The 16,750-nt window shown below is 30.0% G+C and overlaps 1 protein-coding gene across 1 annotated transcript in view; it reads left to right on the top strand.

Annotated features, from left to right (window-relative positions):
• Window positions 1-16,750, top strand: part of LOC122270177 (nose resistant to fluoxetine protein 6-like) — a 34,471-nt gene that overhangs the window by 4,489 nt on the left and 13,232 nt on the right. Inside the window, exons 2-11 of the mRNA XM_043046602.2 lie at window positions 2,342-2,556; window positions 3,362-3,476; window positions 5,708-5,804; window positions 9,175-9,272; window positions 9,812-9,982; window positions 10,904-10,997; window positions 12,250-12,333; window positions 13,593-13,761; window positions 15,271-15,350; window positions 15,428-15,550. Coding sequence (XP_042902536.1) covers window positions 2,342-2,556; window positions 3,362-3,476; window positions 5,708-5,804; window positions 9,175-9,272; window positions 9,812-9,982; window positions 10,904-10,997; window positions 12,250-12,333; window positions 13,593-13,761; window positions 15,271-15,350; window positions 15,428-15,550 — 1,246 coding nt within the window. The remainder of the gene's footprint in view (window positions 1-2,341; window positions 2,557-3,361; window positions 3,477-5,707; window positions 5,805-9,174; window positions 9,273-9,811; window positions 9,983-10,903; window positions 10,998-12,249; window positions 12,334-13,592; window positions 13,762-15,270; window positions 15,351-15,427; window positions 15,551-16,750) is intronic.

Here is a 16,750-nt window from a genome sequence, read left to right as displayed (position 1 = left end):
GAACAGAAAAATCTCGAAAGAAAAATTTTAATTTTTAATGGCGAACTCGCTTTTAAACTTCTTGTAACGAAATTTACTTTTAGAAAAAAAGTTTTTTACACATAAACTGTTGTGGAAATGAATTAATGAAAAAAAAAAAAGCCAGATTCTGAAAGAGTCATTATGAGGCTTAAAATGCTGTGCTAACTTCACCATAAAAATACAGGTAAAACCCATTAACTCCTGCCGATGTCGAACTATTCCATAAAACATATTATACAAGTTAGAGATCCCACTGCGAGGTTGTTGAAACAAGGCCGAAAGACATCTTAAAATTCAATTTATTGTTTCATTTTAAACGGAAGTGGAAGAGTAAATATGAAATCGAGTAACCTTCATCGTAATAAATAGAGGTATTTGTGTTCAACCATATGACATGTTAGGAAACAAAAGACATAGTTGTTGGACTATATTGCGAGATTCCTGCGGCATCTTTACTTTTCACATGGAATCACATGAAATGAAGATTTTAACTGAAAACGATTAAATGATTATTCAGAAATAGAAAAAACCGTTTACTATGCGTACGTGCGAGTTATTTTTAAGGCTAAATATCTTAACGCACATTTATCATTAATCATACCGACGCAGGAGGGTGTAATTCATGGTTCAAAGGTTTAATGGTCTTACCTTAAGAATTATTTTTTTTAGGTTAGAATTTTTTTATCTTGTATACATTACCGTCAAGGGCATACTGTACAGTGACTAGTCGTTGTATAGAATAGCTACGCATTCTGTACAGTGACTAAAAGTATATAAACTATCATATTTCATTCTGTGTTTAAAAATGCCATGCTTTCTGTTAGACCTGAAAATTTAAATTTTCTGTCAGTTGCCAGTGGCCGGTAAACTTCAATAACTTAGTAGCCACTTTTTCCTCAAACCTAATGAGTCAGTGACCGATACCGATTGGACCTTTCCATTTAATAGATCCCTTTTTTCAAACTTTTTATTAACTGGATTTAATAGTATTTCTTTCCTTTTTTAAAAAAAAAATCATAATGGAAATAATCTACAGCTATAAAAATTAATTCAGCAATAATAATAACATAAATATGTGGTAAAATTTGGTTAAACATGTAGACTTTTAAGAATTTTATTTAAAAATATTTTTGTAGGCAAAATACATTTAATGTAATTAAAACTTTGAAATATGCAACCTGTTAAAGAACTTTCCCTCCGCATGAATCTTTCCAACACAAATTGATGGATTCTGAGGAATCAAAATTTTGAATAGAAACATTAGATATTTTAATGAGAATTCTGTTTTTCAGAGTTTTACAGCATTGATGTACTTTTATTGTTAAATATTAACTATTGAAAAAATGTGAAAACTTGGCCAGTTGCCTAATTGGTTCAGGTCACCATATTTGTATTTGTTCATTTGCCGTGTAACGAGAGATTATTTTCTACTTTTTATACAATGATTAGACACTCTATACAATGTCTAGTTAGACATTCTATGTAATGACATTCTATATTCTATATATTTTATGCATGGACATTAACACATTCACTACTACTTGAAAAAAAAATTAAAAGAAAAAGGATTGAAATAAAAAGAAAAAAATTTGAAAAATTATTCCTTCTTTAAATATCTATTATAATCCCTTTGGTTGTATATCCCAGCGGTTCCTAAATTTTTCTTTCCAGCCAATATCTTTTACTTAACTTAGATTTAGCATTTGTTTATATATTTCTAGTAACCATTATATATTTTTGTTTTATGTACTAGGCAACTTCAATGCATAATTAATTATTATTTATGTTTCACATGGTTTCGTGCATGTCTTTGTGTTAAGTGAGAAACATATAGTGAAAGAATTGTTTTCCTTGTGAAAGAATCCTTGTGCAAGAATATAGAATGTGTTACTTAAGAGAATTGAGACTTGACGGGTTTGGCTTACTTGATATAGAGTTGAAAGAACAGTTGCTAACGTAAGCAAATGCCACGTTTCAAAAACCAATCAGGATCGAGATGTCCGCACTACGTCACTTTTAGGTATCCTATCGTCTACAGTTTAATTTGTATAAATGATTAATGCTAAACTTATGAAAAAATAATCTTTTAAACATCCCTCTCGAATGTACTAATTGAAATTTTTCGATTTTTGAGAATGGGGGCTAAGAGTTGAGAAAGAGAGAGAAAGAAAGAGAGAGAAAGAAAGAGAGAGAGAGAGAGTGTGTGTAAATTTTTTTATTTGCTTTTATTATCGTTGTAATAATTAATTAATTTTTATATTACAAATTTATTTTGGCAATTCTTTTCGATATTAATATATTATTTTTGCATATGTTTCAGTGTTAGACGCTTCGGGAAAGCTCCCCAATGGTATATTGAGTGGATCCATCAATTCACTGGGTGAATATGATGAGTGTATTGATGTCAATGTTACAGGACATTTCCAAGGACAGTATTGTACAGTCTATGTCCAACCTCCGCTACCCGAAAGACTCCGTTTCGTTTCAGCAGATTCAGAAATCACAGAATTCATGAACATCACTGATCGAAATACGGTGAGAATGTGTTATACTTTCGACTTTAACACTAGAAAATCTGAAACTTAGTATATACCTATATTGCCCGAAAGCAGTCAAAATGACTGGATTGTAAAAGCGTATAGAAATTTGTTTAAAATTAATTTTTAATATTTTTTATATTATTTACAGTTACATAACAAGTTATTAGTAAATATTAACAATAAAAAAATTTATATGCTGTACAAAAAGTCACAAAATTCTAAGAAATTGTGTCATCATTGTTTTTTCTAATTGAAATTAAAACGCAGTCAAAATGACTTCCTTAAGCAATCTAGTGTTAATAGTTGCTTTTTCACAACTTTCAAAATTTTTTCGAGAGAAATTATTGTTTTTTGATTATTCCTATTCATTATCGGTTTATATATGCACTAAAATGCCATAATGAAATATATATCACGTTAGAATATCAGACTTCTACAGACGCATGAAATTTTCTAGGTCTTAGTGGTGATCTCGAAAAATTTAATCATTAAATTTTAAGAACAAAGATTATATTTTATAACATAAATTTTGGAGGACCTTTAAGAACCCTGACTATAATTCATAAAAGGAAATCACAAAATAAAATGTATCAATGAAAATGAAATAAATTATGCTATTCACAATTAATAAAAACTTTCATTTCTATATTCTTTGATTGTTAATAACAAATGGTAGTCAAGACTTGTCTTCTGTTCTCAAATTATAGGCAAAAATAAACTTTTTTGGCTACAAGTCTTCGATCTTTTCCGTATATGTAGCAGATCTGTGAATAACATGGAGTTATTTTGTATTTGTTTAGGTTACGGGAGAGCTGTTACGCCGAGCAAGGTACTATTATCATTTAAAATTTCGTACGAGCGTGTGCGTTCCATCATCATGCAGTCGAGATGAGGTAGAGAAGATTGCAAATAAAGGTATTTTCATTTATTTAGTTAAGCAATAATTTCAAACATAAAAATAAAATTTCGCGGTAAATCCCAAAAAATTCGGCTAAATGATAAAAGAAATGAGACATTCTTCCGATATTTAATTTATTTGTGATAGCGACTATTTACTTGATTAAATAACTGTATTGGCTTCACCAGATGAAAGTAAAAGTCAACAACAAGTTTCAAGCACTCATAAAATATGTGCCCATTCTCAAAACCTGCCAGACGTTAATGAGAAGAAACAGAAGTGATTAAAAGCTAAGTTTTTAAGAAAAATGGAAAATATAAGTGTAAAAGAACTAGAAAAACAGCAGTAGTCGAGATTGATACTAATTAAAAAAATAAATAAAATAAATATGAATGAAAGCATAACAAAAAAAGAAGAAAAGAAAAACATTGTGGCTGTGAATAGGGTAACTAATTAGGGTAAAATACATTTCCTCGCTGTATGGAGAGATAGTGAGGAACTGTGTTGTTAACTAGGATCAGTAGTCATAGGAATGAAACAAGTTTCCAGTGCACCCAAATAAGCTGATGTGACTGGTGTGGAAATAGTTATGCCATTGTTGAATTTGAATTTATGCCTAAAATTCGAACAATGTGCAAGATTCCAATAATGTGGTAAATGACCCAGCGATTTTCTATACTGATATTTCATTTCGATCTGCGTATTTTTGAAGTTAACGAAGTCTTTTATTCGATTAATATCTTACAGCTTCAGTTTCTTAACACTATTTATTAAACGACTATCTGTTATTCAGTAAAAAAAAACATAACTGTATGAGAATCGTGTCTGATAAGATTGATAAACGTTAAAGTATTATCTCAGAAGAGAATACTTTAGATAGCATTAACGTGACGTATTAGATTTTTCCTAAGCCCATAGGAACCTAAGTCACGAGTTAACTCAATGTCATGAAATTTACGTTGCATGGCATTGAATTAACATCGAAATTCGTATTATATTAAATTGAATTGACAAACAAAAATTTTAAAACATTACATGCTATCACATAGAATCAAGATTACATTTTGTTATGTTATTAGCTTTTTGAGTTAACTGGCTCTTTGCAAACAACCGCTGTCCTTCTGTAATGTGCTCGATGAACTGGAAAAGTTATCTAATACAAATTAACTTGATTATATGTAATTAAATTAATGAGACCAAAGTATTTTTTATTCTATTCACGGTGACATTATTAAGCTTATCGCGCTGAGTCTATAAATATTTAAAAACTAATGAGAACATTTCACTGCTCAACTTGCGTGATTTAGTTTAAGCATTTTACAATATTGCTGTGCAATTGAAAAATCAACGTGAGGGACAGAAAATTTAAAATTGAGATTTTTACATATTTGGCATCTTTGTATGGTAAACTACAAATTGCAAATTTTTTTTTCAACAAAAAGTTTTTTTTAATCAATTTTTTGAAATTCTATTTCAGTGGTCATAGCATTGTCAATGGAAAAAAAATAGTTGACAAGCCACTTTTCTCGCAATCAATCGCAAAGCACGTAGTTTTTTCAATTGCACGGCAGAATAAGTCTGGAATAGTGAAGGATTTTTGTGAATAGTCTCAGTAAGGCTTTATTGATATAAATCTAAGCACTTACAGTTATCAGAACAAAATATCAAGACCGTTCGTAAAACGATAGAATTTTCAACTACTCTATGGCACATACACTATTTACAAGATGAAATTGGTTAAATTATAAGGAAAAAATGGTAAAGATAGATTTGATGAAAGACGTATCAACACGTTAATTATTATTAGCATGTTTTGGTCCAATTTACAACACATTGTTACGGTGCTTGTCACACCTTTGAATCTTGAATTCTAGAGCTGAATTGTAACTTATAATTTGGTAGAAATAGATTTGATGCAAGACATCGCAAAGTTAATTATTATTAGCACATTATGGTCCAATTTACTGCTCATTGTTTTGGTGCTTGTCACACCTCTGAATTCATTCACTGAATCGATGTTCAATTACCTCGCAAAAAACTACTTAATATTCGCTTTTAATACTTAAAATAAAATTTTCTTGTGACTTCGAAAGTTTTTTTTTATCGAATTCCAAATCAAATTTGATAAAAAATAATTTTACTCCATGGCTGTAAATACGAGATAGATAAAACCTTACTTAAGATTATCAATATCTAGATTACTACATGCAAACTTTTACATATTAAAATATTATATAATACATTTTAGTGATGGAAGCAATTGGCGTTGAGTTTAATATTACCATACCGAATTGTGAAATCAAGGAAAAACAAATAGTTCTCAGCGTAAGCCAGATTGTGGTTATGTAAGTAATATAATTTTATATAATTTAATTTTTATATTAATGTTTTTATAAAAAACAAAAATTAAATGTAAATTTAATGTTTTTATATTAAATTTAATTTTTACAAAACATGTTTTTACAAAAACAGTGCTATAAAATATAAATTAAATAAGAGCCTTCCGCCCCTTGCTCGCTATTATTTTTCCAACACAGGAACGACATTCGCTGTTCTTTTTGGATCACTACGAAGTCCTAACTCGCTGTATTTCTTCATCTAGATACAAAAATATAGCACTATATAAGTATAGTACGTATTTTTGTTTAAGACATATTCTTGTACGCAGACCGAAACTTAAATTTCGATATACATATTTCGACTTATATTTGTATTACAAATTAGTCCTTAGATATTGTAAGCAGCAATCACATAATAGTTAATGAAATATTAATAATTCAATTGGGTATAATATGAAAAAAGCACAACTACTTCCACTTACTAGGAATAACATTTACCTTTTAGTTTAATTAATAAACTGAGTTTTAAATATGCTTACTAACTTCATAAACTTCGGTAAAACAACAATATAAATTATTTCCAAAGGAACTAGATTAATATAATTCCAACCTGGCGAGTAGTGACTTATAAACAAGACACTTCGTTTGATGCTTTTACTTGTTGCTAGAAATCAGGTTCGCAGAAAATGCTGTTTACTAGTTAAATTTAGTAGGAATAACACGATCTGTGACGTAGGCTATAGTATACCCAATTTTATATAAAAATATACCAAACTTAGCAAGGAGAAAAAAAGCACAGTTCTCTTTGATCGCTTTTCAAGATGAATGTAGATCAAGAAAATATACCTAAATGACAAATAGCATCATGCTGATGTTAACCATTTACAAATAACAACCCAGTACGTACCAGAAATTAAAATTTAGGACTATATCTGAATTGAATTCCTTTATATTTGTTTGATAAATTATTAAATGAAAATTGACAATTTAGCCCTGAAAATTGATACTAGTGATCTGACTCTTTTTTTTTTCTAACGTTATGTGTTCACATTTTTTAATTCGTAATGACAATAATTTTCATTTATGTCTCTATTTTTAATCTCAAACATTAAAAGTATAAATTTCGAAATAGTTTCTGTTTGTGACAAAAAGGGTGTCTAGTTTATTTCTTTCCTTAATACGCATATTTCTATCACCTGAAGTTCTATTGGTTGTTGTTTGAATGAAAAGGAAAGATAATAGTTCAACATTAAATTATTTTATAACCGTCGTTGAATAGCCGACCCAATTTTTGGGTTTACGACTGCTACTGTTCAATTCCGTTGCCTTGTAATTTTGAACTCAATCTAGAAGACAAGGAAACTCCTGGATCATTACCCCATGAGGTTTGATTTGTTATGTGAACATGGAAGACTTTGTGATCTTGCTGATTCAACGTGCATTAGTCACCTTTTACTACACAGAGAGTCTTCGGCAGGCGGAGATAGAACTCACGACCTCTTGGACATGGGCCCACTGACCTACCAACCAGGCTATCCCGGCCCTCAAGATTAAATTAGAAAAATTTTCAAATTGGGTACTTGCACTTCATGAAGAAGAAGGTCACGGAAGGTGATGTGACTTATGGCATCAGCGCCAGCTGATCGTTTATATGCAAAATGGCATGTTAAATATGAGCTAAGTTTTCCAACATAAATTAAAATATTAATTAACGTAAAATAAATTAAATGCAGCACCGTGTTGCGCAACGAATTTGTTGAAATATAATTCTTTCTGATCCATGTCTTTTCCTTAATTTAGATTTATTATTTGTTTATGTATTTTATTGCAAACGTGTATATTTTTGTTTTGTGTACCTGGCAACTACGATGCATAATTAGTTTGCTTATATTCTACATGGCTTCATGCCCGTCCTTGTGTTAAGTAAGAAATATATGAGGCAAGAATTGAAATCTTTGTGAAAGAATGTAGACTGTGTCACTTATGAGAATTGGATATTTGGCGGGCTTGGATTACACGAAATGGAATGGAATGAAAAGTTGCTAATGTAAACAATTGTTGCATTTCAAAAACCAATCAGGATCGAGATACTCACACTACATCACTTGCAGGTATCCCATTATACTTTGTGACCTGATGACTGAGTTTTATTTTTTTTTAATTATTGTAGAGTAACATACTATTTATATTCTATGGGTTAGTTATTTTTTCTAAGGCATTGGAGTTGCCAACGGTAGTAAACAAATTTAGCTTCTTTTCCACGATTGCGTGGTCCTGTTTCATAAGTAGGTTATTTCAACAAAGCACTGAATATAACTTATCCTCTTGGTATATGGTAGGGAAATTGTTTTTATTGAACACAATGAAATACATTCGTTTCCACTGGAGTAATTTAATTAATAAACGGCATTACCTAACTGTGACTCAAAAACTAAATATATCGCTATTCAAAGAAAATGTTGCAAAATGTTCCTAAACTTTTGAACCGTGTTGTCGTGTTTCATTTTCAAATGTTTGTTGCAAGTCAACTATTCGTAGCATTTAACCCTTTCCGGTTTAGCCTGTTTGGCAACACTTATTCAACCACTAGAGCCACTAGAAATATAAAAATAATTGCTTTCGAACGTTTTGAATTTTGAGCCCTATACTAATGAGCTAAAGCATGTCGCTTCACTTAGAATGTACTGTTTAAGGTCTCACATGCGAATGTTCTGCCTGACTAAAATTTTTAATCGAAATTTACAGTTTTGGAAAAAGTTAATCTTAGTTTAACCTTGATCGGCACCCATAGGGGGCAATCCAGGGAATACTGGTAATCTGAAGTGCATGCACGTAACTAGATCAGTTTGAGAGAAAAGGGACACCAAAGGGAGGCTATATCACGATAGATGGTACAACTTTCGGTCGATGGACTGACCTGTGATTTGGTCCAGGTTAAATCCTGAAGATATGGTGCACAATATAAAAATGATAAATATAAAAAGGTAACGAAAGTTACATATAGATTTAGTGTGCTCAGAGCAGCAACTGTTATCCATTGCCACACCCCCTGAAAAGGTTAAGGGGATACTCAATGGTATTACATTAAAGGCTTGGAAAAATGATGTCACATGTATGGAGTAATCATCAGCATTTTATAACACAACCACGTTTTACAAACTGGGGGATTTTGTGTTCTAAAAAATAGTTTGATTTAAAAATTCGTCTCATAAAAAAGGGTGGTTTATACTTAGTGTGGCTTATATAAAGTGTGGCTTGCTATATTACCTCAAGCCCACTTTTATAAAAAAAATATTGAGATATAAATATTTTTGAAGTTAAAGAACATTTATGTTATAGAATTTTTGTTTCGATCTAAAATGTAATTTTTTTCCAGTGTAATTTTATCAGTTTTACTCCTTTTTGGAATAAGTGCAACAGCAATCGATACCACGATTATTCTTCGGAAAAGCAAGGATGCTGAAAAGAAACTAAGTAAGTTAGAACTATTTTAATGGAAGAAAGGTAAGTTTAAATTGTTAATCTTCAATGCAATATTTAACAATTTGTCATGCTGGAAAAAAAACTCCCTTACAAAACTTATTCTTTGATTTCTTTCAACCCCTTTTATCCTTTCAATTATTCTTTGCCTTATACATATACATTTACTTGTAAGATTTCCTTCAAGTAAAAAGTGATCTAAGGTACCTGTATAAGATTTATGCTCATGTTTCATGCAAATGTAATCTTTAATTTTTTTTGTACTAATATATGAGCTTGTAAAGTTATTTTAAAGGCATACAATCATATTATGCTGTATCAAATTCAATCACGAAGGTCTAACAGAAGTTAAGTGCATTTTTCAGAAACATTAATTTATTTTCTTCTTTTATTTATAAAATTTTATGTATAGGAAATAAATCCCTATTTAATCTGAATTGACTGAAAACATGCATTCCAAGTTTATATTTTTGTTCAGTACTGTTATTTATATTTTACAAACCAAACGTAATCGATATTTTCTTATATTTTAGGTTTCTTCTTAAAATGCATACAGTGCTTTTCTTTTTATTCTAATACTGTCCGTTTGCTTAAAAAAGATGATTCGCCAGATACGATTAAAATATTTCATGGAATGAAAGTCGTCACATTACTGTGGGTTATCTTGAATCATACCTACTACTATATCAATTTTCAGGCAGGAAGTGAGTATTTTTATTTCATCACAATATTACGCGTAATTTCAAATCTTACGTATAACCTTCTCGATTTTCATTCATGGAAATAGTATTTTATGTCATCACAAAGCCCAAATGTTATTTCATATTATACTTATAATTATTTCAATTTTAAAGCTGAATTTGCTTTTAGGTCACTACAATACTGTGGTTGACCGTAAATCAAGCATATTGCTCTCTCAATTTTCGAACATGCAGTGATTGTTTTATGTCTCCAAAGTGATTTTAAATCACACTTTATATACTATCTTAAATTACAGAAACGAAGCGTGTATGTTCATATCATTATAATACTATGATGAGTGATTTTTAACCGTATTTATTACTTCATCAATTTTCAGGCTTGCAGTGGGGATTTTTGGTATTTTTTAAAATTTTTTTTTAGTAATTATAAGATTTTTTGAAAAAAGTACATAGCGCCATTTTTATTGCTTACTGTTAAAAAATTCTGATTTTATTATATTCTACCTATACGGCAAAGCGGAAAAAAAGGAAACTAAAGTGTTGGACACGATATCAAGTTGTCCTTAGTTGTTCCTGACATTTTAAAAGATAAAACGTGTGAAGATGAATCTTAGCTTTTTCTGTAACAAGCCACTTGATAGAGTAATATATCGTTTAGAACTAATTAAGGTGTTACGATTGTATTGTAAGAGGGTAGGTAGATAGATAGAGGGATTGTAAGAAGGGGTGAAGAATTAGAATTCCTGACTACAATTGTGCTGTGCATTCGGATTGGTTACCAAGCTGTTCGCCAAAGGCAGCTGGTCATACTTAAAAGTTAAAGGCTTTAATAGAGTTGCAGTTTCAATTGAGTAAAAAAAAAATGTTTTTTGTATTACTTTTGTATACTTTGTATTATTCATTTCAGTAATTTATACTTTTCAGGTTCTCTTTTAGTTGCTAGAGAAAAGGGAAAAGAGATTTTATTTCAGTTTGTTATCAATGGATTTTTAAATGTGGAGACATTTTTCTTTATTAGGTATTTCATAAACATTTTAATTTATTTTCTATCATATGTGATAATATACATCTAATATACAATATTAATAAAGTTAAAACTGATAATTTAGAAATTATTAGTTTTAGAATCGAGCTAATACGGTTAAATAAGCAATGCAATTTTTAATATATATATGAAGTGCTTGAAATAATATGAGAGAACGATGAGTCACGTTTTTTAAACTGTGCATTACAGCGAATTTTTAGAAAAACTCCTCAATTTCTAGGCAAGCAAAAAATATTTCAGAATATTAAGCTATTATCTAGTGGAAGTATATAAAAACAATATATGTACTTAGGAGCAATTTTATGACAAAAATATCACAGTTCTGGAAGAAAAAAAATGTGACGAATAACTCTACTGCAAAAAAGCATTTTGTATGATGTGCGGCTATGTATCAGCGATTCCTGAATGTTCCGCCGAACTGTTCAGGGAGTCCCAAGAGTTAATACTTTTCTGGAACCAATAATGATTTTTAAAACATATAATTACATTTAGATCCAATAGATAATCTATTATTTATTTAATATTTAGATTGCTTTCATTAAATTAATGAAAGTAAAATGCAATGAAAAAGGAATGGCAAATTAAAAAAAAAAAAAACTATTTTCATAACGACAATATATTGAATGAATTATGAAAAATTCTTTAATATTTCTCAATACGCTTTTCCAATCAGAATAAAGTACTAAATTTGTTAATATGGTTCTCGTTTTATGTTTCCATTTTCTACCATTTTCAACACTTACAGCAGTTCTTTATATATTTTTCTTTACAAAAACAAACCATTGTTCGACTTTTTTTTTCCTTCATTTTCAGCTTGTTTTTACGCCAAAAACAAATCCAGTCTAGATATAGCTACTGGTCCTCGAATTTAACTATGGAACATAAAATCTAATTTCAGATAATGAAACGATGAAAAATAGTTTTTTCCTCTTATTAAATATTTTAAAAATAGTCTGTTATTGGTCAATACGATGATTGAATATTTGTAATCGGCGTAACGTGTGGATCAGCCAATCAGGTTCGATGCACATGCGTGACGTTGCTTGCAGGGATTCAATTAAATCTAATCCGAAAATTAATTCAGCGTAGCAATAAACACAAGTCTTAAAACTGCAACGATAACACACCATGCATTAGGCATAACCATGTTATTAGCTGTAGTTATCACTTTGATTAGGTTTAAGTCATCCCTTTCAATACATTATTCGCTACTTTGATTTTTCAGCTCTGTACTAGTTGCTTATGGAGTTAAGAAAATGAAGGCAAGGACCCTTAATGTGCCACTTTTCATAATTAGAAGATTCTGGCGGTGAGTACGAGCACAATTAATACCATTTGTTTATTTATATTCATGAAATATGTAGTGTTTTATGTCGTTGGTATTTTTTAAATTTTGGGCATAACACAAATTGTGCGTTTAAGAATGCATTTTTGGCAAAAATGAACATAGCTAAAAACGGGAGTTAAAACAATTGACAGGAACTGAAATGAATTTTTAAAAAAATTGATCATGGCACAAATGTGTATATAAAGAAAATGGGCATAACTTAAAATGTATCTTTAAAAAAATGAGTAAAGCTAAAAAAAAAAAGAAAAAAAAAATCATTTTTTATGTAAAACAATGAACATATATTTTTAACTCTTACGTTACCCCTTTTAGGAACAGCAAATTTCGATTGAAAATTTTTGGTCAAGACAGCGGTACAAAGTTTGGACCACTAATTGTTAATTTTACTTCTTACGTATTTCACTATATCTCGAAAATTTTTAAACTAATTGAAAAATCTCTGCACCCAATTAGAGAATTAATTTGTCCAATGATAATATTCCATTCCATGCCAAAAAAATACATTTTAGTAAATATTATATATATATATATATATNCTCATATATATCATGTATTGATTAGATATATATATATATATATATATATATATATATAATGTTGAAGTTATAGAAATAAGTTGAAATTGCTAACAAAATAAGCGAGCATTTTAATCACTAAAAAATTAGCAATTAAAATTTTAATTTAAACTCTCTCAATGTAATAAGAATTTAATAAAAAAATCCTAGTTAAGAATTAAATTATTCGTCAGAAAAAATAAAATTTTGATAAAATGAATTTTATAAAAAGCTTGATGAAATTTGACGCCTGCCATTTGCCAACTTACCTCAATATGACTTTTTCCCAAAAGTAGGGCTACCGGATAGTGCACCAAATAACTCTTTGGAACATTTCATTAAATAATTGTACCATTTATCTATCCATCCTATAACTAATCTCAATTGTTGAGTGGTATAACAGTAACGATAGAATCCTTCAATACTCACTACAGTAAAAATGCGTCCTATGTCAACTTACCTTCGTCCCTTGTAATGTGTAATGTGGGTATCTAATGTAGGTATGTAATGTGGGTATAGAAGGGAAGCCCCGTTCTTCCCTACTATACCTACATTACATTCATGATGTCTGGTCTAAGCAGTAGACAACAATGCATTAGTCTTTTATTTGAACAGCTTGTATATATAGAAGATCCGTTAATGATTAATCCAGATAGTATTTTCTAGGCTGTCTCCTTCATTCATGCTGGTTATTGTCAGTGTGCAGCTGATGCCTCTTCTCGGATCAGGACCAGTCTGGAAAGAGACTGTTGTTCAAGGTTTGACTGAAAAATGTCAAAATTATTGGTGGGCCAATTTTCTGTACATAAATAACTTCATTCCCAGCGCAAAGGCGGTAAGATTTTTCCTCACTTATCGCTTTTTTTTTTTTTAATTTTTAAAATCGTGTATCAGAACGATAGCTGTCAACTTTTGGGATCCATGAGAACATACTTAGAATAGTATGCATAGATGTCAGCCCATGAGTTTTTCCTCCTCACGGTACATAAAGTGGTAGCGAAACAATATTTGACTCCATTTATGCCCAGGCACAAAAAGCGGTCTACACATAAAAAATTGTTCACAGAAAAAGTGATAGCACATACTTGTTTATACCAAATGGATATTTCTTCTGTTGATTACCACCAAAAAACTTATGTAATGTTACTAATTTCATATCCTATTATAAAGGTTTATATTACTATATTGTGAAATCAAATCTACCTTGTTTCGAAAATTAATCCTAGCAATTAAACACTAGTTTTATTACTTTTTTCTTTATCAAAACAGCAACTGCCATTTAAAAGGACACTACTTTACTTACTTTATTTAACAAAAGCTGGGCACCTGGGCCGCGCAGAAGACCATATCCCATTCATCGTGAAATTACAATAAAATTAAAAAATATAAGCAGTTTGTATACAGAGTCTCTGGGGTGACTGATATTGTTAAAAGGACACTAGACACAATCATAATTAAAATACAGGCAACTAAAAATGTAAAATACTGGTGAATAATGAATTGCGATAATCTTTTAAACGAAAGTTACATTTTCAACTTTCTTTGTAGCATATTTCTTTCAGTTTACTGTTCAGAATTTCTGCAAAGAATGTTTTCGCTTTAAATATGATTAGTAGACAATGTAAGTCGTAAGTCATGATTGTGGTTACGATTCAATAATTAAATAAATAAAGATGAAGTGTGTTTCTATCACTTCTTATAATTTTAGTCACCTTTGCCATCTCTGAGCTGTCGTCATGCATGTTTAAGTTGCAATAGTTAAAAGTAGTAGTAGTTAAAAGTATATTAAATTAAATTTGTTAAAATAGGACAAACATGAATGTAAAAGTTTTGTAGGGACTATAAAGAATTCTAAATCAAATTTAACTATCAAATAATTTATTACAAAAGCTTTAATCTTAATATTACTTTGAATATAAACATAAAATCTTGCGCAGAATGCGGGTCAGTTGGCAGCTATATTTTTACCGAATGCCATCTAATGTGAATAAGAAAAATTTACCCTATTTTTGCAAACCCTATTTGTCATCAGTCGTATTTCAATTCCGAATTTGAGTTGTCCCGATGTGATCTATTTTAAATGTTTTGTATTCTTTTCCGTGTAAGTGTTGTTTTATTTTGTATCTATTTTTAGGTTATATTATTTTGCAACTATTTTTATTAAGAGGATCATATCCTTTCATAGGTTATAAAGTATAATAGTTTAGTTTTTCGGTGTTTGTTTTTATAGATGAATAGTTACATATATATTTAAATCTGAAACATTGAACTGATTTAAAAAATAAGTAAACTTTTTATATTATGATCAAAGAAGTGCTAAAACTATATTAATTTTATATTCCAGTGTCTACCGTGGCATTGGTATATCCCAGTTGACACGCACCTGTATATGTTAAGCTTAGTTGTTCTTATTCCTCTTAAAAAGTACGTATGTCCGCCAACAATCCCTTAATAAAATTAAATAAATTTTAATTTCTTATTCACTATTTGTAATTACTTAGACATCCTCTGCTTGCTTTTGTGCTCAATGGAGTGATTCTTGTTTGCGGCATAATCATTACAGCTGTTAATAATGTCTACTATAGACTGCCTCCTACTGCGATATACGTTTACAATCATCCAGAGTAAGTACTGTTTGTATATTTTTTTCCATATAGAATTATAGAGTGTTATTAGAAAATCAACAAGTATTATTCATAAAATGTTTTTAATTTTAGAGATACAACAAATGGTTATGCTTAACCCTCCTGGCGTTTCCCCTCTCTCTTAGTTTCTTACTACAAGCGGCAGACATATTTTAGAAAGATGCCACGAAAAGTGTCGAGGGTCGGACAAAAGGTATGCTTTCCCCTTTCCACTTCAATTTGTGGTTAAAAGGGGTGATTATCGGTCTAGGAGGTCCAGGTGGGTCATGACAGTTTGATGGATGAATCGCGTATGTGATTCACTTTTCCGAAAGTCATTTTTGAACTGTGGTCAACATTGCACTTTCCTCTGAAATATCAAGCAATGAAGAAGACATTTTTACTGATAAGATTATTGCTTTTAGGTTAAATTACACTTTTTCTTGTCCTTTGAACTTTGACAATGATAACGTTGATATATAACATCAAAGGTTGTTATCAATATCCCCTGTGATGGTACTGAATAGGTTCTTTCTACTGATATTTTTTCCTTCCTAGCTCTTTTGACTTCTGTTATTTCCCAGATACAATTGCCAAGTTTTAAAAAAAAAATGTGCATCCTTTTTAATTTACTTCAGTTCTAAGTTCATGTAGGATGAGAACAATTTCGTTGATATACGTGTTAATAACAAATCATATTTACCTTTTTAATCCACATTAATGATATCTTTGAATTTAAAAAATAATTTATAGTACTTATATAGTACTTATATAATAGTACTATAGATGCGAAATATAACGTCAATTCAGTGGATATTATATTTTCATGTATAATGGCTCTTTTTCTTTGAGAGGGAGAAAAAGCTTTTGTTAAGCGCTACTGTTTCAAAACGAAATATCCATTTTTAATTCATCGTTTACGCGATTGAGTAAAAATCGTTAGGTATTCTAATAGAGATTTATAAAACTTCAAAAAATATGAATTTCTATTTACACTAGTAGTTATTAAGCAAAACTGCATTTTTCATTACATTTTTTCATAGTAAAAATAATATTAAGAATGAAAACATATCAAAATCTTATTAAATTTCGCATGCAAGGAATAAATATCAGTACAAGAATCATTGCAAGAATATTTTTTCAAGCAAAGGCGGGATCAGGGGAGGGGGAATTGCTCCCCTGTCGGGCATGCCCCCCCCC

Source organism: Parasteatoda tepidariorum, chromosome 1 (assembly GCF_043381705.1).
Source record: "Parasteatoda tepidariorum isolate YZ-2023 chromosome 1, CAS_Ptep_4.0, whole genome shotgun sequence".
Classification (NCBI taxonomy): Eukaryota; Metazoa; Arthropoda; class Arachnida; order Araneae; family Theridiidae; genus Parasteatoda; species Parasteatoda tepidariorum.
This window is presented reverse-complemented; position numbering and strand designations above follow the sequence as displayed.